Consider the following 25,620-nt stretch of genomic DNA (forward strand, 5'->3'; position numbering starts at 1 on the left):
TCAAAGTCTCGTAGCCGGCCGTTTTATACAGGTTTTTCTGTATTGTATTGTGTGTCTGCTGTTCAAAATGTACGTTTTCTTTTTTAACGATAGCGTTGTCTGTCTTTTTTTGATTTATGATATAAAAAAAGATGTGGTATGATTGCCAATGAGACAACTCTCCATAAGAGATAAAAAATCCGCAAATTCAACAACTATAGGTCACCGTACGGTCTTTAACAATGAGCAAAGCCAATACCGCATAGTCCGCTATAAAAGGCCCCGAAATGACAATGTAAAACAAATCAAACGAGAAAACTAACGGCCTATTTATGTATGAGTTTGAATGTCCCTTTGGTATCTTTCGTCCTCTTTTATCATATCAAATTCACAACGGGATTGTTGTCTTTAATTGTATAGGGTATCTGTAGCGGAATTTTTAAATTTCTGTTATATTTTGTTATAATTGTTTTTTGCCTTTTCGTTGTTTTTCTATTAAGTTATATAAGTCATCGTGGTGCTGTCTGTTTTATATAACTTATGATCTTTTATTGCCTTTCTGTTTCTTTTTTACTCTTTACTTCTATATTTACATACATTGTTGAACAAATTTCATAAATCAGAATTTCGAACATGTACTTGACCGATCAAACCAAATAAACACATATCTGTTTTACTTGCAGAGTAACGACTAGGTCTTAAACAATTATTCATTGCAAAGAAAAAAATGTATTATATAAGTTATTCTATGTTCAATGCAATATTTTAAAAATCTTTTAGAATATAGTACATGATATACAGTAAAACTTTTCCATCTTAATCACTTAGAATCGGATCAACAACCAATCAATTTAAATAAATTCCAGTCACAGAGTCTTTGGTCTCAGTTGTTAAATACAGCAAACAAGTATTTTTTGTTTCAAAACATTGCACTTATGAAAACAATTAAAATGAACACATTCTGTTGCAAATTGCGTTGTGTACATGTTAAATGTAGCCGTTAGTGCAATACCGATGCTCCTATCCCTTAAATCGTTCAAGAAGTTGAAACTGTTAAAATGAAAATACAAACTTTACGCCTCAATTTTTTTCATTACTTAATCTGTTATTTAATTAGTTGCTGTTGCGAATTAAACATTCTATATAAGTGTAAATGTTCACCTTTCTTTAAGATCCTTATATTTGTGTCTGCTTTTCTCTAAACGGTTTACTACGTCTGTGAGATTACATCTCAAGCTATCATTTTCTTTTTCAGTATCAGATTTACTTTCAACTTCACAATATCTAAAATTCCACACCAATGTTAGAATAGTTGAAAATTAACATCGTCAAATATAAAGCTTTACCTATGGAGGTTATGTTTTGAAGTGAAAAAATGTAAAGTCGCAAAAATGCAGGAAAATGTAATGTAGATATCCTTTAAAACATGTTTTATAAAATTCTAAGTATATCAGTGCATGTAATTAAGAGCAGATAGACATTGTATGACTTTAAATTGTTGGAACATAATTTATAGATTGTGCAGGAATGTATATAAGTAGCGAGTAATTATGTTGAATTCTTCAAAATCTCAGATAAGCACAAGCATATCATAAATCAATACATTGTTTTCAAATAGCTTATTTAAGTCAATTTAGTGCTAAGTTGTTTATGTGACTATTTACTATGTTGTTTTATGTTACATATGTTATTCAGGTTCGTCACTGATTTTTTTATTTAATGACACAATTTACAGATAATTTACAGATAATCTCAGCTTACCATCTACATTATCCATTATTGAAAAAATTCAATATTCATTCGTATCTTCTTGTTTGAATTTAAACATTGCTTACAAAATAATATACACATTCTCCCATCTCATTTATGTCATTGGGATTGCCATGTTTAAATCGTAAATTAACGTGCTTTTAAAAAAAGACGCTTAGTTAACTATTCAATTCACAGCATGTGGTATTTTGAATCGTGTAATGGTATTGAGTGTGTTCTATATGTATTGTAGCCCTTTCATTTTTCGCTTAAACTTATATACAATTTATTTTGTGACGCTGAATTCATCAAGATTGTCGGTACATCACGATTTAATGTTGTTCTGGTTATCACTCTTTGTGATGCGATATCTTTTATAATGTTTTTGATGACTTTTTATAAAAAAAAAATATTTTGATATAAATATGTGTCGTACTTACTAGGATTACCACTTTCGGATTAATAATAAATTATTATATCACGAACTTTAAGAACGTCACCAACTTAACTTCGGTTCTTGTTGTATAAACCAAAAGTCCAAACTTTCTAATTCTTTCAACAAAAGTGTTTTCTGATTTACCAAGGCAGATGTTGTCTCTTTATAATCATTACGTAAATGTTCTAGAGCGTGAATCGTGAATATGGCGTGTATAACAAACAAAAAATGTTTATCCTCGGAATACCAATGCTATCAGAATGTCATTTAACTACCGAAATGAATGATTGAAGTAGTGGTTATACTACACTTGTTTTACATTAGCAACAAGTTAATCAGTTTGTAGAAATGTTTTGAAACTTAAAATTATTTTGTCCATTGGTATGTTCATAGATATAGCCTCTTGGTTGTATAGGAGAGCATACCGAAGAATAAAAAAGTTATCTCTTAATACAGTTACTTCAATAATTTATTAACATGCATTCATTTAATATAACACTTTGCATCTTCCTTAAAAAAACTGTAAAATCCTTACAAAAAAAAAAAAAAAAACCTTAAAAAAAACTCAAAAAAACTCAAAATGAAAAAAAACCCAGACAACAAAGCAACATAACTTTCTTCAACCCTGAGCGCTTTTCATAATTAATCTTTATTAGAAAAGTTTTAGTTATATCAAAGACTGAAAGTCATGTCAAAATTTACAAAGAATACCAAAAATAATTTTATATATTATTCCGATCGTATTGGAACATTATTTCCATAAAAAGTTATCAATTGATCGATAGGGAATATCAGAAACGTTTCATTAAGACACTGACAACTAAGTTAACTAGCAGCAATATTTATTCACTTTAAGTAAAAACAAATAACACACTGTCCTTTATTTTTCTTCACATGAAACGAGCACATGCAAAATTTGAAAGGCAAAGATGTTTTGATAAACGAAGCTTAAGCAGTATTATGACCAAAAGAGACACAATTGGAACAGCAAAATTAACTTAACATTAATTTTGGTGGAGGGAGGGAAACACTGTTTTATGGAAAATATTTTGAACCTTAGATTAATATTTCCCGCGTTTAAACGTATTTAAAGTTTGAACATCCATTTGTTGGTTTTCAAAAATAGAATACGTATTACTTTGTCAATCAATTATTTACTTACATTTGTTTATTGTGTTTGATATTTTCTTTTCTCGAAGTAGAATTGATCTAGCATTGATTAATTGATTAATTGAAAGTATTTTGTTTACAATAAAAATCAGCAAAGAAACGCATACACGAGAACATATTAATTTATACTCTTATCAAACTCCATTCTATTCAAGTGTAATCGGCTAGATATTCTGTTAATGCAACCTTCCGATTTTGCTATACTGGTAAAACATACTGTACAATTTGTTATAAAAAACCCCGGATGCCTAAAAAAAAGAAGCATACATCACCTATACATCTATTACCTTATGGGTTCTGTGGATTGTGTTGCATACTGCAATTGCAATGTCGTTATTTCCGTCTTCAACTGAGTTCGCTCCTTTTGAAATTGTAATGCGTTCTTGTCTAATTCTGCTTGAATCTTTCTTACGTTTTCACTTGCTCTGAACCTTTGAAGTTTCAGATTGTTGATGTCAAGTTTTAAATCGCCAATTACACCCATTTTTTCTTTCTTTTCGTCAGCCATTCTTTAAAAAGAAATCATCATATCAAATCATAATTTGTTTAGCTTTTATATAAATACAAATAAATTAACTCGATATCAAGTGATCATCGTCCTTCCCTACGCCTATATCACCCTGCTCAGTTGCTTCGTTATTCTCGTATCACGGCTTCGAAACAAGGCATTATAACCGAGGCCAAAATATCTGAGGAGACGTTATCAGTGACGTCACAATATGAGGGGAGACGTTATCAAGCTTGCTTTTGTCAAGCGTAAAACTGTCTAACGGAGGGAAAAAGACCAGTTATAAAACAATTGGGAACAAAGCAATTCGATAAAGTATCATAAAGATATATTTCTCCATATGCTTCGGAAAACCTTTTTATCCGTTTTGATTCGTCTTCGAATTAAAATTAAACTTTCTTTCACTTCGCTTTTCATAGAATGTTTTTAGAAAAGGTTGTAGGTTGATACTTTGATGGTCATCATGGTTTACTGATTTTCTCTCTAACATGTCAAACTTGTCATTTTTAAACTGGTTGGTTTTAGACGTGCTTGAAGTGAATTTCACATTTCAAATATTTCATATAAATCGGGAGAAAAAATACTTGAATAAAGCATTCAGTTGTTATGAACCCAAACCTCCTAATGAAAAGTCATTTAGGAATAAAACAATTAAAAAAATGTCATAAACGATTTCCAGTCTAGATGAATATGCTTTCCATCAGACACAGTCTTCGTTTAGGGATAACAATAGTTGACTTGAAATACATTTACTTTTTATCATGTTTTAGCAATATTTATGAGATTTGCATTGAAATACATTACAAGATATGAAAGTTACAGATACAACTGCTTGAAACAAAAAAATAATTAGACTGCTAATATGCAATCATGTTGCTAATATGCAATTATAACTAACCATATGGTATCAGTAAATTTGCAAACTATATGAAACAAGAAAGCTTAATTCATGATTATATGAACTATTTGTCTTGTAGGGCCTCCTCGACTTGTTGTACACATTTCATTTCTATCGGTGCATTCGGAGAGTATTGTACATAACGTTGTCGTTAAACTATTATAATGTTTATCTGCTCTTGAACATGTAAGATGACAAGAGAAAAACTGAATTATTACTTAAAGACGGTATGTTATAATGTATATGTTTTTCTATTTACAGATATATTATTTTTACCATGATAGGTATCAACGAAATATAACGATCTACACTGGTGATCGCTGTATTTTAAAATGAACGAGTATTTGATTTGTTATCATTTATCATATACTTGAGTACAATGTTGTCTTTCTAGACAGATTTTATATAAAAAAAAATGTAAATTACATACACCCTTTGGTTTCAATGTGCCAACAAGCAAAATGGCATAGAATATTCATAAGAAAGACTAAAGCTATCTGAAAAGCGGGATAAATACCCTGCATATGCATTTTATGTTGCTGCAGATTAGCATACTTACATTTGATATGCAGACAATGTCAGTTTGACTTATTAACTTTTTATTTTATTTAGCCATTGCCTCCATGGTAGACAACGCCGTCATACTTCTATCAGTATTAATAATAGTGTCATATAATTTATTGAAGAGGGGACTTTACAAAATGGGGAACAAAACAATTCGATAAAGTATCATAAAGATATATTTCTTCATATGCTTCGGAAAACCTTTTTATCCGTTTTGATTCGTCTTCGAATTTAAATTAAACTTTCTTTCATTTCGCTTTTCATACCTGCATGTATGATTTTGTCAATCGACAAAATAATGTGGAATTTATTATCACTATGTATTGATACAAGAACGTTAAAATGTGTATATGAAGAGTCCTAATGCATAGCGTTTACTTTTACTCTATATGAAATCATACAATAGAATAATACGCTAACTGTTTGTATAATCAAAGGCAATGCCACTTCCAATATGAAATGTGTCAAAAGAAGACATGTCAATAGGTCTGGTCTGTAGCAGACATGTCAATAGTTCTTTAATAGCCCATAAAAGCAAAGCAAACAAATGCCTAATGTACAACACACAGATAACTTCCTTCTCTGCACAAAATGTCTTAAGTGATTTTTTTCCGTCAAGCATTTGATGAAATTTACATTTGCACAGATAGGCACTGCACCTCATCTGTATAGTTTGGCAAATTATTAAAACTGATATATTGATTAGGATAAAGTAACCCTACACTCTGTTACACAAATCTTCCTTATACAAATAATTATACTTACCTGGCTTGAATGTCATATATTTCGGCTCGTAATGATTCATTTTCTTCAATCAATATGTTGCAGTTTTCTTGCTCTTGATATGATCCATTCCTACAATACAGTTTTGTTGATAAGTGAATTCAACCAAAAGACTGTTTTTTTAGATAATAAAATGCAATAAATAGTAAGTTTTATAAAATAATATTAAACCCATCATGCATCTCAGTGAATCCGAAAAACAGATATATTCAACTTTTAACAACAAATGAACTACACGTGTTAAATGTTTGGTGATTAGTTTATCACACCCCAACAATTTGTTATAATTTCCAGAAACGTTCAACTTGAATATATATAAGAACAATAATACATGAACCCGATCATGAGTTATATACGTCAATGTACGTATAGTTTTGTTTATTATTAATCAATTCACAACAATTGATCGTACGTCTGAATAAAATGTTTGAAATAACCAATTTAAGGAAAGCTTTTTTTTAAAACATGATATCTCATTATAGGAGATGTTTATTATGCATGTTATGAGAGTGGCGACAAATTTCATGTTTATAAATAAAAAGAGTGTGTAGTTAGTTGAGATAACGTTCGCATACGCACACGTCTGTTGTGAAATAAGTCTTGTGACCTATGCGTTCTTAGCTGAATTTGTAAATTAATAAATCTGATTTATGGAACATGTTATCTACATGTTAAGACGTATATTTTTCTGATCTCATTCAATTGCGTTGTCGTCATAACTTTGCACATTATGATCATCATTGTCTTAAATAGTAAAGGTAAGGATTAGTCCAGTAAACTATATTGTAGATTATAATTATTGAATTGGAAAGGCATAATTATGAACATCATACATCTGTGAAATGGATTTTTTTATCTGATAAGGTTATGTTTACTTAATACATTGGGTGATGACGAATACTGTTGCACGTGTTTATCGTAGAAACTTAACGAATTGTATCTAATTAAATCGAAATAGATTACAACTTCAGCCATATATGAATACTTTATTTATGCCCCCTTCATAGGCAAAGGTGGAATCAAGTGTTACTCTCGACCGTCCGTTTTTCAGTTTGTCCTATTTTGGTTTCGAAACTTATGTTTGCCTTATGCAAATTTCATGAAAACTATTCAGAATGCTGACATAAGAAATTAGCAAAAAGATACTGTTTGAATTTGAATTTTAAGAAACCTCTTCATAATGCTAAGAATTTCAAAATCCAGACAGAATTAGAATTTGGGTTGTGCGTCCTATTCCGTTCTACAGTTTTGGTCCTTTCTAAGCTTGGAAAATTACAAAGCTTTAGCGAGGGCATGTTAGGTCACACATTCTTTTTTTAACTTTTTTATCAGGAAATAATTATTTATTTATAGGTTGCAATTTGGTAAATATAAACTATACAATTTCCCATATGAACTTTTTTGCAGCTAAAAAACTGTACCACTTTTACCATAAAGTATCGCGGGAAAATCAAGTTGATATGCACTACTGTTATTTTCAAAGGATTGTGTGGCATATTTTCTGCATTGATATGCCATGAACTTCTAGGGGTTTCAACTTATACTTAAATTATAATCTACCCTTTCTCCTCTTTTTTGAATTATTAGGAATTAAATTTAAGGCGCTACCATGTTTTTCTATACTGGTAACATTCTCAAGTTATGTCTCTATGAGATGAAACACATAGATCATATCTGGGAACCAGTACGTTAACATATTCATATATCTATGAATAGTATATACAAAAGAAATATGGCTTGTAAAACAGTTGTATTTACAAAGTCCAACCTATACAAACATTTATTCAAATTGAAAACTCTTGAAAAACACTTTTTCTCACAACAATACTTATTTATCAGATTTATAGCCTTAAAAAATTAAGAAATAATTCATGGGGGCTTGAATATATCGTGATTTTACCACGGGTTGGCCCTTTATGACAAATATTTTACCCCTGAGCGATAGCGAGGGGTAAAATATCGGCATAAAGGGACAACCCGTGGTAAAATCTAGATATATTCAAGCCCCCATGAATTATTTCGATTCTGATAGGACACATACGGCAATTCTTTTGGATTGAAGCGCTCTAGGTGTAGGCAAATATTTGCCGTTCCCATAAATAAACGCACTAATAAACTAGCGTAAACGAACGGAGCAAACTGCATTAGTGACATGCTTAAACTATTTAAAATAATGTATTTAGACAGTTTTGGATGAATTTGAATGATAATTTATTTATATGTCTTATATGATGTACAATAAAGGGCTTTTGCCACATTTTAGCATCATTTGTGTATGTTTCCTTGTGATGATTTTCGGATTCACAAGCGTGTATTTTCCCGTAAAATGCTTACATTCTAACGTCATTGTTCTATGACGTCGGGTATCTCATTCATAAAAAAGCATATGACGTGGGAGTACAATCGGAACAGCACTGGCAATATATTCATATTTTACCACGGGTGTGTACTCAAAGCGTTTGAAAGACGTCATGTTAGAATCACTGTATATACTCTAACTTTTCTTTTACATCACATTGCATACCCCACCCCTGTTTCAATTGTTTAACGACTTTGATATGAAATGTCTAGAACCTGCTCGAAACTCTTATAACAAAACTTAAACTTTATGAATACTATAAATGTAAAAATTAAGTAGTTTATAAGTCCAACATTGAAGATCATACAAAGAATCCTATCCTGCCTTTGTGGCCAGTCAACATCGTAATTTATGCCTATTTGGTCAAATAAAGTTAACAATTTCTACCACAAATGGTCAGTGTAGAAATGTTGTCACAAAAATATCATCTGTTACCATATATCTGAGCTAACATATGAACTAGAAGTGTTCAAACAAAGCCATATTTTTAAAAGTTGTATGTATGAAGTTTTCAGTCTAATGTATGACTTCACTAAAAGTTTTATAGAACTGACTGCTAACATATGTTGTTTTTTTTTTACATAATTTCAAAGTACATTTATTGTTATTTATACAAGAGACCTTTGAAATAAATAAAATCATAGCATTTTCAGGTTAAATTATCAGCTTTGCGACCCAGGGGTAGGCATTTTTCAGATTTTGGTGAAATTCTATATGTTCGTTTTTTTCACCCTAGATATATCAATGTTTGTTTTAATTTATTCTAATAGTTAGAATAATTATATTTGACTAGTATGTAATACGCCAGCTGTCATTCTTTGAGTTGTATTATTCCAATATTCAAAAACAAATAGATTCCAACATGTCCAAAGACGACAGTTTATGTTCTGTTTTTCTGTTCTGTTTTTTATCTTCTAAAATGATTTCATAGTAAGACAATCCGTTACCCCCTTATTGGATAACTACGAAATCCATAGTAAAAAAAAATAAACGGAACAAATGAAACTGTAATATACCTGTCTTGGTTAAGGCATTTTCTGAAGGAAATGGTCGATTAAATCTCGTATAGCTAGTGTAACCTCCCAGTTTAATGGCTGATGTTTTAGTTACAAAATTTTGAATATGATAACAATTATGATAACAAGATGTGATTAGGGACTCTCCGATTGACTTTTCCTCGGAGTTCAGTGTTTTTCTGATTTTACTTATTTTTAACATCTAGCAGCTTAAATAGTATAAACATATTTCATAACTAACTAAACTGTTAAACAATATTAACTAAAGTCTAACAAAGTAAATTTGACAAAGTCGCCGATACAAAAGTTGTTGTAGTTGATAGTACATACCGTTTATAGCACACACCTTATCAATAAAAATAAAAATAAAAAATAAATAAAATATAAATAGACCGGTAAAAAAGACGGAAACAACATTTCAGAACAATAAAACTTCTTGCGTCCGGTATTTTTTTCTCTCGCAAGACTATCTACCTGAATTGCAACTCTTTTCTTCTTCTGTTAATGTATTCTATTTTTTGTTTATATTCATTATTCCACTTTTTGTACCTTTGTACCTCCTTCTTGAGAATATGTATTCGTTGTTCAGCATGCTGTTTATGCTTTTGCAACTGATCTTTTTGAAACAAAAGTTCAGATACATCAGTTTTTGGTTTTTCCTGACATCTCTGTAATATCGCCTTTTGATACTCTGTTTCTTGTTCTGATTCTTTAAGTGCATTCTGCAGTTGCTGTTCCCTGAGAAACGAAATTCATAATGAATATTTTAAAGTTGTTACCGTTTGCATTATATTCATTAAATCCTAATCTCAATTAAAATAATAGAAGCTTAATGAGTCAGTTTTTTTTCACAATTCAAATGTTTGTTATTTTGTTTACTACAGGAACACTGTATTTCATATAACTTTAGAACGTTTATTCGTAAAAACAACTACTAATGTAAGACTTTCCATATTAAGACAGATCACAAAATCACAAGTAACAGAAATCCTTCTTGAATCTATACTATCTGAGATCTCACAAACATGTTTAACCCCGCCGCATTTTTGCGCCTGTCCCAAGTCATGAGCCTCTGGCCTTTGTTAGTCTTGTATTATTTTAATTTTAGTTTCTTGTGTACAATTTGGAAATTAGTATGGCGTTTATTATCACTGAACTAGTATATATTTGTTTAGGGGCCAGTTGACGGACGCCTTCGGGTGCGGGAATTTCTTTCTACATTGAAGACCTGTTGGTGACCTTCTGCTGTTGTTTTTTTCTATGGTCGGGTTGTTGTCTCTTTGGCACATTCCCCATTTTCATTCTCAATTTTATTGTTAATTATAATAAAATTCCTCAGTCCAGTGCTATTATAATGATATTTCTTCTCTTTCATTCGATTTTTCTGGCTTTATATGTAAATATTTTTAAAAAATTGGGTCCATAAACGGTACAATTCTTAAAATAGATGTCTACGAAACGAACAACTACCCAAACAATCGTTGTTGAAAAAGAGCGAGTGATTGAGAAGCAATACAAAATTTGGCTAAAGATTATCTTACCGTTGATACATGTAGCTGATAAACACATCTGATTCTAAATGAAGCAGTTTTATTTTATTTTTTTTATATATAAGAAAGAAGACACAATAAACACCAAATAATAGTATTTTGGTTAAATGTAGTGTCCAAGTGTAAGTTTAACATGACGTATCATGATAGGTTTGAAAATTAAATCTTCGTTGATATTAAATACTTTGTATTTGTTAAGGTAAATCCTTAAACAACCTTTTCTTCAGTTCGAAGATGATCTTTTTCTGGAACTTCATTGTATTCTCGAAACTTTTGTCTTTTGAGGATACAGTGTAGTCTGTCTCTAAAGTATACACCCTGTAAATAATTTAGATGCTTTTGTTATAATTGGAGGCAAGGCTTATCTGTATCGAATGTATTATCAATACGAGTTAGTAAAACAACACCAAATCACTAGTTTTAAAATCGTATCACTTTTAAAATTTATCAAACGAGAACTTTATCATAAGCAGTTCTTACTAATGGTACCTGAGTATTGATCTTCCTCTAACCCATTTGTTCAATTTTGAATATCTGATATAGTGAAATCAATAGCTATGTATTTTGGATACATTAAACTACTGAAGTAAAACTATAGTGGTTAACATTACATCAAATTATACGATTAAATACCACATCAAATCTATTCAGTGATCTAGATAAAAACATAACACATCGAAGTGTCAGAATCGATACAGAAAACACAATAACGAACATAATACCCAAAAACATTCTATATCAGTTAATTGACTTCTATGTAGCTACACAAATGTTTCTGTGTAGCAAATTGCTCCCGATTCCACAAATCACGGATATATCGAGGAACAAATATAGAATATGTACGAACGATTGCCGAGATAGGTTGTACATAATACTATATTGTAAACTAACAAATCACCATTCAAAGTTTGCAAAGATAAACCAAATACAAGTAAACGCGACAACAACTCTCAAGGCTGTGCAGAAATTTAGCATGTTGAAAACATATCACACTGAACCTACGTGAAGCAAAAGAAAAGGACAAGTGGTAAGCAACCAGCAAGAGACTCCTGACAATTACAGCATCAAATCATATATTGACGTAATGTTTAAAACTTTTAATTGTGTGACTTGGTGTTTTTGAAGACTTTTCCATTAATGTTTCTTTTAATTGTGCCCACTTAAAAAATAAACCAATGTTTTGGTGCCGTGTTTCAAAATCATGTCGTCTTAAAAAAATGAATCAAATGTACATAATGTTATTATACTCATCGGTGAATGTATATATGACTTAATTAAACATGAACAAGACAGTGATCAAGTAAATGGTTATGCAACACAAGCTTTAGTTAAAATCTAGCAATAATTTCCAAATGCAGATGTTGAAATTTGAAGTTTCATTCTGAGAAAAGGGAACAGTAAATGAACTCATCATAGATATCAGGATTAAAATTTTATATATACGCCAGACGCGCGTTTTGTCTACAAAAGACTCGTCAGTGACGCTCGAGTCAAAACATGTTTAAAAAGCCAAATAAAGTACGAAGTTGAAGAGCATTGAGGACCAAACATTACTAAAAGTTTTGCTAAATACAGCTAAGGTAATCTATTCCTGAGGCAGAAAAGCCTAAGTATTTCAAAAATTCAAAGTTTCGTTAACAGTTAATTTATTGTAATGGACAATGATAACTCAAGTCAACACAAAAGTGCTGACTACTGGGTAACCATTTCACCACTTTCAATGAAACAGATATTTCATTACAGATTTATTTTGATGGTAGAAATCACATACTAGATTAATCTAGTTATAAATGGATTATTAATTATCCTTTATCTAGTGCATATTTCAAGATACAATGTGGAAGCTACAGACAAATGGTGATGCAATATAGTTGACAGATAAAAATGTATAAACAAATTATTTATATAAAATAATCAATGAAAAATTAATCTTAACATATAACTGGTCGCAGTATGCTTTTCAGACGTGATGTTACATGACCAATAAAACAATTTTGAGACACTGATGCAAATAATATTGTTAACTCATATATATTTTGTTTATTTAACTTCTCGAAAAAGTTGCATAACAATTGATTTGATATTCCTTAAATTGTAGCTTCACTTTTAATTTGTATATGCTCTAACGCTTCATATAAACATGGGATATGGCCATTCGCTTCGTTTACATGGTTTCTGAGAAAATATTTCTTAACTTACTCATTATTTGGTTTTTCCAATATTTGTTTGTCATATCTAAATTCATTTGTTTCGGCTCTGTACCGTACCAGATTCTGTTGCTTTATTTCAATATTACCACATACCAATATACTTTCGCTAAAAAAAACAAATCATGTTTAGTAAATTCTCTGTCTAAGTGTCAGATGAACCACTTTTCTTTTTTCATCACAAAAAAAAAATCATTTTGCTAAATTCATTCATCATGTTCATAGAGTCAAAATCTATGATTTGTTTTACATGTTTTACAATATAAACTAAATAAAATTGAGAATGGAAATGGGGAATGTGTTAAAGAGACAACAACCTGACCATAGAACAGACAACAACGTTTTCATGTGTTCAACCGTTCACTGTGAAAGAATTTCGTTATTAGTTTTTCGATTAACGTGGATTATGCATGAGACAATCATGTAAGTTTATTGAACAAAATTTCATTCTTAACTGGTAGTAAACATAAACACCAAATGTTTGTATGATTTGGCCTGCAAAATACTATTTCATAAACAGGTTACAGGTACATCAGAATATAATATAGATAATTTTATCATTTAAACGAAAAATTGTATTTTTACTGTTTCAGGTGCTAATTATATGATCAAGGAAATGAACTCGTCATATATACAAAATTGAAAATGTGTACACCAGACGCGAGTTTGTGTACACAAACAGTAAAATATGAAAAATTCTGAACTATGAAAACCCAAAACGAAAATTCCATTAACAAATGCCAAAATCAAATGATAAACACATCAATCGAATGGTTAAAAACTGTCATATTCCTGATTTGAAACAGGCCTTTTTCTATGTAGAATACGATAAATTTAACCTTGTTTCATCGCAAGCTAAATCTCTCTTTTTTATGACAGGTGCATGGCATTACTTTCAATTGACAACAATGTCATGAATTTGTGAGCAGAACAATCAGACATAAAATGTAAAATGTCAAAAATAGGGGTATATCATTCAACACTAAGAAAAATTTGAACTTATTTCTCAGTATATATACATGTAATTAGTATCAGTAACCGCTAGTAGTCCATTGTTAATTTATGTACTATTGTCATTTTGTTTAGTTTCTTTCGTTACCTATTCTGACATTGGACTAAATTTTCTCTTAAACTGAGTTTTAATATGCGTATTGTTGTGCGTTTTTTGTTTCTACATTGGCTAGAGGTATAGGGGGAAGGTTGAGATCTAAAAAATTATGTTTAACCCCGCCAAATGTTTGCGCCTGTCCCAAGTCAGGAGCCTCTGGCCTTTGTTAGTCTCATATGATTTTTAAATTTTAGTTTCTTGTGTAAAACCCGCAGTTTAGTATGACGTCCATTATCACTGAATTAGTAACATATTTCTTTAGCTGAAGGACGCCCCCGGGTGCGGGAGTTTTTCGCTGCATTGAAGAACCATTGGTGGCCTTCGGCTGTTGCTTGCTCTATGGTCGAGTTTTTGTCTCTTTGATACGTTCTCCATTTCCCATTTTCCATTTTCAATTTTATGATAGTGAAACTTTTATCCTTATCCTAGGCACATCCCAATTTACTCTCATTGCGATTTGCTAATAAACATTTGTAAAGATATTTCATTAAACAGATTAATCGTACTATATTCATAAAACTAAATAAACAAACTGAATCAAATCATTGTCTTTTCAATGCATGAAATAAATAATGATATTCTAACAGTAAACGGGAAAACCACTGATATTTCAAAAAATATCAACAAAAACATACAAAATAAGAAAAGCGGAAAACCAAAAGAATAAAGACAAACAACAACAAAAAAAGGATTCGAACGGAATTCGCATGTCTCTTCTTCAAACTTGAATTTATAACTCATTTATCTTAACCTCTAGGCTACTTACTTATACTATAGGATTGCATGTTTTTTATATATCACGGTACAAACACTGTAGATCATATGTTCATTTATTCATTACATAGTCATCTATTTTGCAACCCATTGGTAGCCGAGAGGTTTTGTCATTGTGTTGAGACAGTCGCACATAACAGATCCAAACGAAGTGTTCAATTTCCAAGGAAAAGTAAAGTAACAAAAAGACCGAACTCCTAGGAAAACTCTAAACGTAGTCCCTAAGCTAATGACAAAATCAAAATCTCAAACACCAAATACGAAAGGATGACTAATGTCATATTCCTGACTTGGTATATAATTTACCGCTGGACGTTAAGCATCCATCCATCATCATCACCATTCATGTGGTACATTTAGAATGCGTTAATTGTAAAAAAAAAACACGCTGAAGTCTCGGAATGATTCAAACAGTGGGTACATAGATTGTGTAATAAACTCATTAGTTTTAAAGCTCAAACCCGTAAAATATTACAAGAAGATCATGAAGATGTCATATATATATTTACGATGTACACCTGTTAAAACGAAAATTGATATAGGATATTTTCTTATTTTCCAGACTTGGGAATTAAGTGATTTTTTCAGCAATTTGACGACAGGTACCAGTTATGTGTAATGATGTATGTCCTAGAATTTTCAACTTTGAGAGCTGTCATGTGTCACTTAAAGATTTAGTACAAATAGAATGTGACCATCTGTTATTTAAGAAATGTGTGTCCAATTTTTGAGAATTTTGAAATTTTGTTGATCCCAATTTACAACAGTCGGTACATTGTATAATCTTTGAATAATAGCTCCTCCTTCATTTTTCGATTTAGGTGGTTGAAACTTCACATATGATAGAGTTTTTGGATTTTCAAATTTTTTTAATGTATGTTTACTTATTAACTTAAAGTTATTTTGCAACACAAAATTTTGAAGGATTTAAAATATTTTTGTATTTATTCACCATTTTAGGGACTTTTACATAGATATTGCAAATCAAACGAGGTTGCGTGTCTTCTATAATGAAATTGTTTAAATGTTTTTTTCTCCCAATTTAATATCTTCTATACACCTATATTTGATGTTCCGTATAGACAATTCTCAATTATTGTTTAAAAAGAATCTGCTCAACACAACCATTTGGTTCTATGATCCATGTCTTACATTTTCCGAAGAATCGTTTATTATTTTGAAATACGATGATTTAACGATAGAAAAAAAGGATTATATTGCTTAATGCATTTTAAATAATAACTATCAAGCCTGTACCATTATACACGAATAACTGTTTGTTTACAGAGTACAATTATTGTACCACAATAGTAAACAACCTTTCATTATATATTGATGTTCTGTACTCAGAGAAAAAAATATGCCAAAAATGTCGTAAATAAGAGAGTATAGGTAATAATTGAGATCTTATTTCGTTCTGAAAAAAAAAGTTAAGTTGTATTTATGGAAGATAACTAGTTGCAAAACAACCAGGTTTGAACGTTATTAATAACAAAAATCTGCCATGTTCAGTAAAATACTGGCATAGTGTTATATTTGATTTCGCGGTGTAAATAGGTTTTAATTATCTTTATCCTATATTACATTATTAATCAGGCACCCTAGTCAAAAATAATTTCACCGTGCTAGATTAATGTCAAAATCCATCGTTACATCTTGTAAAAGTGCAATCAATTGTCACAATCATGTATAGAAACTAAGAAGAAAGAGTCTAGTCCAGATTGTATTGATTACTCTAAGTCCAATTGAAATATATCATTTCAGTTGTGTTACAAATAAGTTGGTCGTATAAGTAATCATACATACTTATAAACACTCGATTCGTCACGCAATTCGTTTAAATCAAGACTTGGTTGATCTTTTTCCTGTAAAAGAAAAAAAGAGAAGAAAACATAATGATATGAAAAGTGAAGATACAGTGTGTGAATCTTATTATTTTATTATTATAATTCATAACTCAATATCTGAAATACTCCAACCATTTATATGTTGTGTAGTTTGTTGATATCAGGCTAGTTAAAGTCATAAGGCGAAGGAAATCCCAATATTTGATATGATTAATTCTATTTTAGACGAATAATTGTATCTGACGATGAAAGGGATTAACCGTAAAATACAATATAATCAACATAAAACTAGTATTGCTCGGATTCATCATTCTTTTTTATTTTAATTCAAACTCAGTTGTTTTTGTTGGACTCGGTGTTGATAAATTCTTATGATAATAAATAATACAATAATGTGTCTGATTTTGGTGGTAATTACGAGAAAAAACGAGAGAAACATTAGAAACTTTATATCTGAGACGAACATCTAGGTGCACTAAATTGTCCGTATAGTCCTTGTTTTCTTAGTAAAGCCCTTTTGTAAATGCGCACAAACCTCTCATGTCTTTCTCTAGTCCACATATCATATATATCACAATTTAAAGAATTAAACGTCAATAATTAAAAATGTCATTTAGTGCTAAATTAATCCCAGAGTTTTTTGGGGTCTTTCGTGATTTTGTAGATTCATTTTCCTTACAAAAATGAAATTAACCAAGGGAAAACGTTTTTGTCTTTTTATTTAAGTAATTTCAAATGTATTTTTTTCTTATCGCTATTGCTTTTGCTTTTTGTACTTTGCTTTTTGTACTATCCTTCTATCTAAATTAAAAAAATGCAAGCAACACGTTACAAGTTTCATGCGTTCGACGCGCTTTTGTAGATTTACATCCATCAGGACCGAAAACGATGATGAGCTATAAACAAAAAAGGACTAAAATATGCCACATTCATCTTTGCCCGAGGGATTTGAAATCTTAGTTTTTGTGAAAATTTAAGAACGGGTAATTTTATATAGTTTGTTATGACTCATGGCAATACCGAAGAAATGACGACTGAGCTGATGATAACCTCAGGGATGATCGACTACTTGCAGAGGTATTGACTCAGTACTGTTAAAAATTAAAAAAAAAAAAAAACACCAAAAAAAAACCACGTTATAAATTGCATGCGTCCGACGCTCTTTCTTGATTACCGTTTTGCATGATTGAAGTCAATCAAGTATTGTTTTTAAATTTTTCAACTGTGGACATCAATATTTGTATAACGAGAAAAAAAAAGTAAATACAACAAAAACGGTAAAAGTAAATACTAATTTTGTTACCTTTCTAAATCTATATATATGAAATGCGATGAGGACGTGTATATTCTTATTTACAAACTAATTAATTTGCTGCCGTCTTTCTGTCATTTAATTTATAGGTTTGTACTTTTCATTAAGTTGTGTCTTTCAGATTGGTTACTAAATACGTTTCGCGCTAAACTAAGCACCTGTTTTTGTTACTTTATAGATTTGAAATAATGTGTACCCTTAAACAAATTTTGCACTATGAAATGTGTTATATTAGAATTTCAATTTAGATACAAAATATTGCGTAATCAAGGCTTGAACTTAAAACAAATTTTTCCAAAACGTAAAGGAGAAGTTCCGGTAAGGACCGATTTTGGCCTCAAATTTCAGGTTTTGACCACTTTTTAAACACTTACATGTAAGTGTCTATTTTATTTGAATTAATTAGTTTATGGGAAAGATTTTAACTGATTTAGTCATTAAAAACGATCCGATTTAAGCTCAAATATGAATATCTACCAAGTATACCGAAAAATGTCACTTTTCAGATGGTTTTTGGAAAAAATGGAAGTGGCCGCATCCGTGTTCATCCTCAACCTTTATATATGTTATGTATTATCATCAAATACAACTTACATTTCAATATTAAGGATGAACACGAATGCGGCCACTTTCGTTTTACACGAAAACCGTCTCAAATTTAACTAAAATGCTAGAATTGTGAAGATTTCAGTAATTTAGCATGACTTAATGGTGCTAGTACCGGATATATGTGCATTGTATTGTCAAAAACAGCCCATATTTATGTAGCAGAACCATTCTACTGTCCAATAAATAACTAAAAGTTTACATTTTAACAATTTTGTAAAACTGCTATATTTTGGGGCCAAAAAGGGGTCTTACTGAACCTACTCCTTTAAAAACCGTTTTGGTCATAGTCGTTCATTACAACTTGTTAATGACAGAATTACGACATATTCTGCACTAAAGTGTCCAAGATATCACCATATTTCTTTTATTAGACTAAAGCGAGGCTGTGCCAAGCATTTCTACCTGTTTCGAGCCGAGTACAAATAACAAATTGATATTTTGAGACAATGTATGGTTATTTTTTATATACTGCAACTCTTATAACTGTTCAAAATGAAGTATTTAGGGTAAAAAACGTCATTCTTTTATTGTGAGCGGACAACGTAAAATTGCCGCGAACCTGTATGCTTTATTGACGTCATAAATAAAACTCTACGGAAACGCATTGTCAACGTCATAAACAAGGTGATATACGGTCAGTGACTGTATATCACAAATAAATATACAGTCAATGCAATTTGACTGCTCAAATAGCACAGCTGCAGTATACATTATAATACATATATAACACATATCTAGCCCTTACTGGGACAACAGTAAACGGCTAATGACGTATTATAAACATACCCGTGTTCAACACTGTCATCCACGTTAATTAAAGAAACAGGTCCCGTTCCCACAGATGTTCTAGGTAAACAATTTCAAGAGCTATTTCATATGATGTAGTGGCTTATTCTCACAAAGACTCGTTTACTGATATATATTTTTATATACATTACATGTATCAATAACCTAGAGACACAATTAATGATTTATCTATTGATATTGCCTGACATGTCAATCGTATCTATCTTATCGTTTCAGCTTTAACACAGCCACGAGTATTTGGGAATACACGCACAATAATTGATAGTAAAGTTCTCATCATTATCTTTGTCAACACAATGATTTATATCACCTACGAAAATCATCGTAAGGAAATTAAAAATGTCGTTTTCAATTAAAAGGATAGTCCTCGAGAGAAACTATTGATCACCTAAAGCAAGTCCCTATGCTATTGATATGAACAACATCTAGTTATAAGAAGATGTGGTATGGGTGCCAATGAGAAAACTCTTCAGCCAAATCCAAGTGACAAACTGTACAAATAGACCATGATAGATCAAAGTGAGGCATTCAAAACACAACCTTAGATCACACCGAACAGCAAGCTATATATCCCTTCGTAAATTTTACGGACGCCATCACGAGTTGGTTGACCGTTATGGAATAACCGTTTCACAAATGATATCGGATATGTTCCTTACGTCGTAACTACAATTCCCTTACCTTTCATGAATGTGACCTACCGAATTAGACTATTTACCGGATTTGTAATCACATAAGCAACACGACGGGTGCCACATGTGGAGCAGGATCTGCTTACCCTTCCGGAGCACCTGAGATCACCCCTAGTTTTTGGTGGGGTTCGTGTTGTTTATTCTTTAGTTTTCTATGTTGTGTCATGTGTACTATTGTTTTTCTGTTTGTCTTTTTCATTTTTAGCCATGGCGTTGTCAGTTTGTTTTAGATTTATGAGTTTGACTGTCCCTTTGGTATCTTTCGTCCCTCTTCTATAACAGGGCTTAAAAATTACCAAAAATTATCTGTTTAAATTAGTCTTCACTTAACCATAATATAATACATGTGTACCGTACTCCTGTTTATTGTTTATTTTATTTTCCTGTGTGCTTGTATGTGTTTGTGAGAGAGAAAGAGGGAGTTCATACGTGTTGTCTACTATTTACGAATTTGTATTAATATCATGAACAATGATGAGTAGGTTAGTGGTAAATCATTAATTGTTTTGTTTTTAAGATAATGTTTAAGAAAGCATAATGGATACATTTTGTACTTATTTAACAGTTTAATGAAATTTTACGCTGAAAATAGATTCCACTATATATATGTTCCCCTAAAAAATATAAGTTTACGGTAGAGATAGATTTCCTCCCTCTTTTCTTGGTGAATTGCATGAAGCAGGGCCTTCTTGATTTTTCTTTGTCCATTTTGTCCATTTTGATTGTTGAACACTTTCATTAACAACCTAAAAACGATAAAATAACATTTGATCAAAACATTTGAAAATAGCGTTAAATTAAAAAGTATACTATGTTGGACATTTTATTAATTTATTTGTTAACAGTTTTGAGGATTGTATTTTGATACAATCCTCAAAACTGTTAACAAATAAATTAATCAAATGTCCAGCATAGTATACTTTAAGTCGAAATATTTCTAATAAGGAAGTGATCAAATAAAGTGACTCAAAGTTAAAACCTGTAAAGAGGGATAGGTTTCAGTTTGTACAGGAACATTTTGTTGTGTAAAGATATGTTCTTCGGGTGATGAAGAAGACAAAGCTTTGTCGAGATAGATTATTTTTTTGGTTCAAAAACATTTATGATGGTCAGTTGGTATTATATTTGTAATGTTGGTAATACAATTGAATTAGAAAAAAGAAAATGCCTTGAAATATCGATGCCAGACACATCCAAAATAATGGATTTAAATAAAATTAATTATCTGTTAAGACTTTGCTAATAAGATTTCTAAAGAAAAAGAAAATGAGCCTTAACATTACATCATTTGCTGATTAAGCCATATTGTCTGATTTTGATTTGTTGAATATCAGTTATAAGAATAAAAAAAAGCAATGGAGGCGGAAAGTCATTAAACGTATGAATTGAATCTTGCATGTAAATATATTCTTTTAAGAAATTGAACTGATGTAAATATACATTTTGGAATTGCGGTACAGACACGCGATATGTCTGCTGTCAGTTGTTTATTCTAGTTAAACCGAAGGGAAAATCGGCTTTAATTTTTTAAACTAAGTATTATAAGTTATTTCTCAGAAATGAAAAAAACATGAATAAAAATAACTTCGTCCAGCTTCTTTTCTCACATGCAACTTGAAACAAGTATTGTAGATGCCAATAACTAAGTTTCCAGTTTGTTTTCCTGAATGAACCGTAAGCTTTGTTTTCATCTATTTCGTTTAATAGATCTAGATTGTATTGAACAAAATCAGTCCTCTTCGCCGAAAATATTGCCTTAACCTCCCCCTCTTAAAAAAATGCAATGTATGTGGCAGAAAGGATTATGATGTCATTGTTAATTCCCTTTTCTAAAACTATAAATGTCATGTTTATTTATTTAATGATTTACATGATGCTTATTCAGTATATATTTGTAAAATTGAATAGATATTGGTATTTTGAATTCATTGGTTAAAGATATTCTAAAGTTTAGCATTTGCATTGTTGCAAATTATTTATAACCTCCTTTGAAAGACTTAGGCCTATACATTATATATGACTGGTTTGGTATAATTAAATTGAATTGTCTGAGGTGTGAAGTATACAGTTCAACCAATAAAGGTGTGATGAATGCAAATCTTCCTTTAATTTATTGGTTTTCAATTGCTTAGATATGAGAACCCCCCCCCAAAAAAAATGAAATTTTAATAAATCTTGAAGAAAATAGTATGACCTCCCCCGTCCAAAAAAATCAACCACCCCAAATTGTTTTTTAATTTGAAATTTCCAAAAATATCAATTCCCATATAGAATATTTTTGCGGTCCTATAAAAAAATTACAAAGAAAATGGTTTCGTTCTTTGCCTGTACCAAGTCAGAAATATGACAGTTCTATTTCATCCGTTTTTTATGTGTTTTGTCATTCATTCGATTTTGCCATGTGATAATGGATTTTCCGATTAGATTTTCCTCTGAGTTCAATATTTTTGTGATTTTACTTTTGCTAGATAATTGATGAAACAGACTTTACTTAATAATACTAGTGAGTGAGGACATTGAGTTATTTCTCCTAGTATAAGAAAATGCAACAGAAAACTTTGATTGTTCCCCTTGTATTCATTGTTGCTTATAAACAAAAAAAAAAAAAAAAAAAAAAAAAAAACAATTAAAAACTTTGTAGATGGCTTTAAAAAAAAATTCATTGGTATATGTCGATATTTACAAAATTAAGTAGAAAGGCTACAGTATGAAAAAGTTTTTATTCCTAGATAAATTGGTATTGTTTAAAAATATGATTATGAACAGAGTTAAAAGTAACGATGTGATTAATTTCCATCTATGTTAAGAATTATGAATGTTTTACTGTAAGGTTAAAGTCATTACCTCATCTTCAATTAAACAGTCAATGATTTTCCAAGAAAGGCCTTCAACCTGAAAGATTTTCGTGAACAAAACATTTTTTTTCGCAGCTTCAACGATTATTGAGCTGAAGTCATATAAACGGTCGAACATTTTCTTGTTTGTAGCTCTAACATTTAATTTCTTCTTGTTGCCCCTTGGTGTTATGGTAACATTACTGGAAAATAATTAATGAATCATACAATCATTTTGATATCTTTTGAAACTGTTACCAACAATTTTATCTTTATGGTAAATTTAAATGATGTTCTGACTGTCAACTAAATATCCTGAGACAATTGAAGTAATAGGCATACAAGTACAATACTTTAAAAGCCATATAACAAAGTAATTACTTATAATCATGTATCACAATGTATTGTGTTGCTTTGTCAGTAGCTCGATTTTAGTATCGATAATTATCCATACCACGACGATAGACATAACAGGACCCAAAATCAAAAATGTAAAACTATTCAAATGTCTACAAGAAAACAAACGCCCGGATGTATCCTAACCCTTTCCTTAACTTAGGCAGATTAGTCACAGCACAAACTTAGAACAAACTATAAAAACCAGTCGAAAAGGGATTATCTTCTCCTAACGATAAGGAACACTGACACAACTGACCGAGTCTCAAAATACACAAAAAACAGTTCAAAGACAAAAACACATTTATCTAAGACTATAATATCACTGAGCACACATCCATGACATCCGGCATCCAATTATATTAATTGTTTTTAACAGTCAGCGAAACATAAACTTGAGCAACGCCAAAATATAGGTATCAAGTGATTGTAGGACCGTGCAAGTGCAAGTGCGAATAACAATTATATTTAGCTGGGTTTGAATTATTTAACAACAAGATCAGTATGCATAACGATAAAGTCACTTTTGAAAGGTATCAACGTTTAATTGATAAGCTTTTGGAAAAAATTATTGAAATAATATTTAAGGTTTTTATAGTGATGTTCTAATTGTTTATGTTCTTATAATTTTATTATACTTAACTTGTACTTTATCGGGAAAGTGATTATGTCAATATGCTGGACTTATTGGATTGTTTGTGCAGAACTATTTGTAAGTTGGTTTAGATTGTTATAAGTCAGCTTTGTATTAAATAAATGATGCATGTTTACACATTTTTGGCTGATAGATCACAACCATTGTCACGTAAATAATTTATTATCCACTTCTAACAGTTGACAATTCTCTTATCAGAAAATAATACCGTAACTGGGAAATATAAGGAATTAAACAACAAATATAGAGAAACATGATACAACATCCACACACGACGAGTATCATATCCTGTAATTAATATTAAAATAAAGAGATGTAGTATGATTGCCAATGATACAACAATCCTTATGCAGTGTCTGCTTGGTTGCCCACTCATTTTTTTTTAACAAGACTGAACTATCAACATACGTTTTGTAGGCCATACAAGTGAGACGGATTAATTAACTATCAAACTCACTTTTTTTTTCTTCAGCAAACTGTAAAAAGTCAGGAATATGACAGGCGTTTTTTCTTTCATGGTTGATATAGTCAAGTATAAGTTATTTTTCTGGTTTTATAGACTTTCCCCCTTTTTTTAAATTTACATCGGCATTATTGTTTATCTTATGATTAAAAGGATGCATAGCCTTAAGATGGAAAATTTATTTCGGACACTTTATTCGATAATATTTGTACAATCTGATTACAAACTAAAACGTCAATAATCACATTGTAAGGATAAAATCCTACTTATTTAAACAGATAATAATTAGTAAAAGGTAAAAGGAGCTTCTATATCTTTGATAAAAAAGAAAACAAGAAAGAAAGAAACTTAACCTTAATTATACGATGCTGGGTGATGATATATACAATGTGCATGTGTCACATTTTATTTTAGTGTTTCTTGTTGCGTTTAAAGTTAATAAAAATAAACAAACTGAGTGTGAAAAACTTAAGTGTTGAAATTACTTTCAACCAAATCAACAATACTTACCTATTTGTATTATCATCATAGTCCCTGCGTTTGGTCAAACAATCACTCTAAAAAAGGTTAATTTCATAACACATATATGTTAAAATAAAATACTGTGAGAGTACTTTAATTCGTGGATATCAATTTTCGTGTTTAAGCAAAAGAAACATGTTTATGGGTTCTTAAAATCGTTCATTTTATTTTTTTAGGAAAAAATTAAACGAATGAAGTATATGAAGCCACCAGAAACGAAGAAAATTGAAATAAATTATATATTGTTGTTGATTGATTTGTAGGACATTGCATTATAAGACGTTATCACTTTCTCGTTCATCCTTAATTACTGACAACATTCATCGAATAATACAAATAATACTTTATTTCTCATAAAACTACAATAACATAGTAAAATAGA

The 25,620-nt window shown here is 30.6% G+C and overlaps 1 protein-coding gene across 1 annotated transcript; it reads right to left on the reverse strand.

Moving 5' to 3' along the window:
* Window positions 1-3,617: 3,617 nt before the first annotated feature.
* On the reverse strand, window positions 3,618-25,273 carry LOC143043781 (uncharacterized). Its single transcript, XM_076215959.1, has 9 exons — window positions 25,227-25,273; window positions 23,213-23,405; window positions 20,968-21,114; window positions 16,908-16,966; window positions 13,212-13,328; window positions 11,229-11,330; window positions 9,937-10,200; window positions 6,070-6,159; window positions 3,618-3,843 (listed from the first exon to the last, which is right to left on the reverse strand). Exons 6-9 carry the CDS (start codon window positions 11,267-11,269, stop codon window positions 3,618-3,620), a joined length of 621 nt encoding a protein of 206 aa, XP_076072074.1. The 5' UTR covers window positions 11,270-11,330; window positions 13,212-13,328; window positions 16,908-16,966; window positions 20,968-21,114; window positions 23,213-23,405; window positions 25,227-25,273.
* Window positions 25,274-25,620: the final 347 nt, after the last annotated feature.

Source organism: Mytilus galloprovincialis, chromosome 8, assembly GCF_965363235.1.
Source record: "Mytilus galloprovincialis chromosome 8, xbMytGall1.hap1.1, whole genome shotgun sequence".
In the NCBI taxonomy this organism is placed as follows: domain Eukaryota; kingdom Metazoa; phylum Mollusca; class Bivalvia; order Mytilida; family Mytilidae; genus Mytilus; species Mytilus galloprovincialis.

Bases quoted from the DNA above. Each gene is read 5' to 3' on its own strand.
- LOC143043781 (XM_076215959.1), bottom strand. From the start codon at position 11,269: ATGAAGTTCCAGAAAAAGATCATCTTCGAACTGAAGAAAAG. The intron at 10,201-11,228 runs GTTGTTTAAGGA...TTCGTTTCTCAG, and splicing joins ATCTTCGAACTGAAGAAAAG to GGAACAGCAACTGCAGAATG. The intron at 6,160-9,936 runs GTAGATAGTCTT...ACTGTATTGTAG, and splicing joins AGAAAAGAGTTGCAATTCAG to GAATGGATCATATCAAGAGC.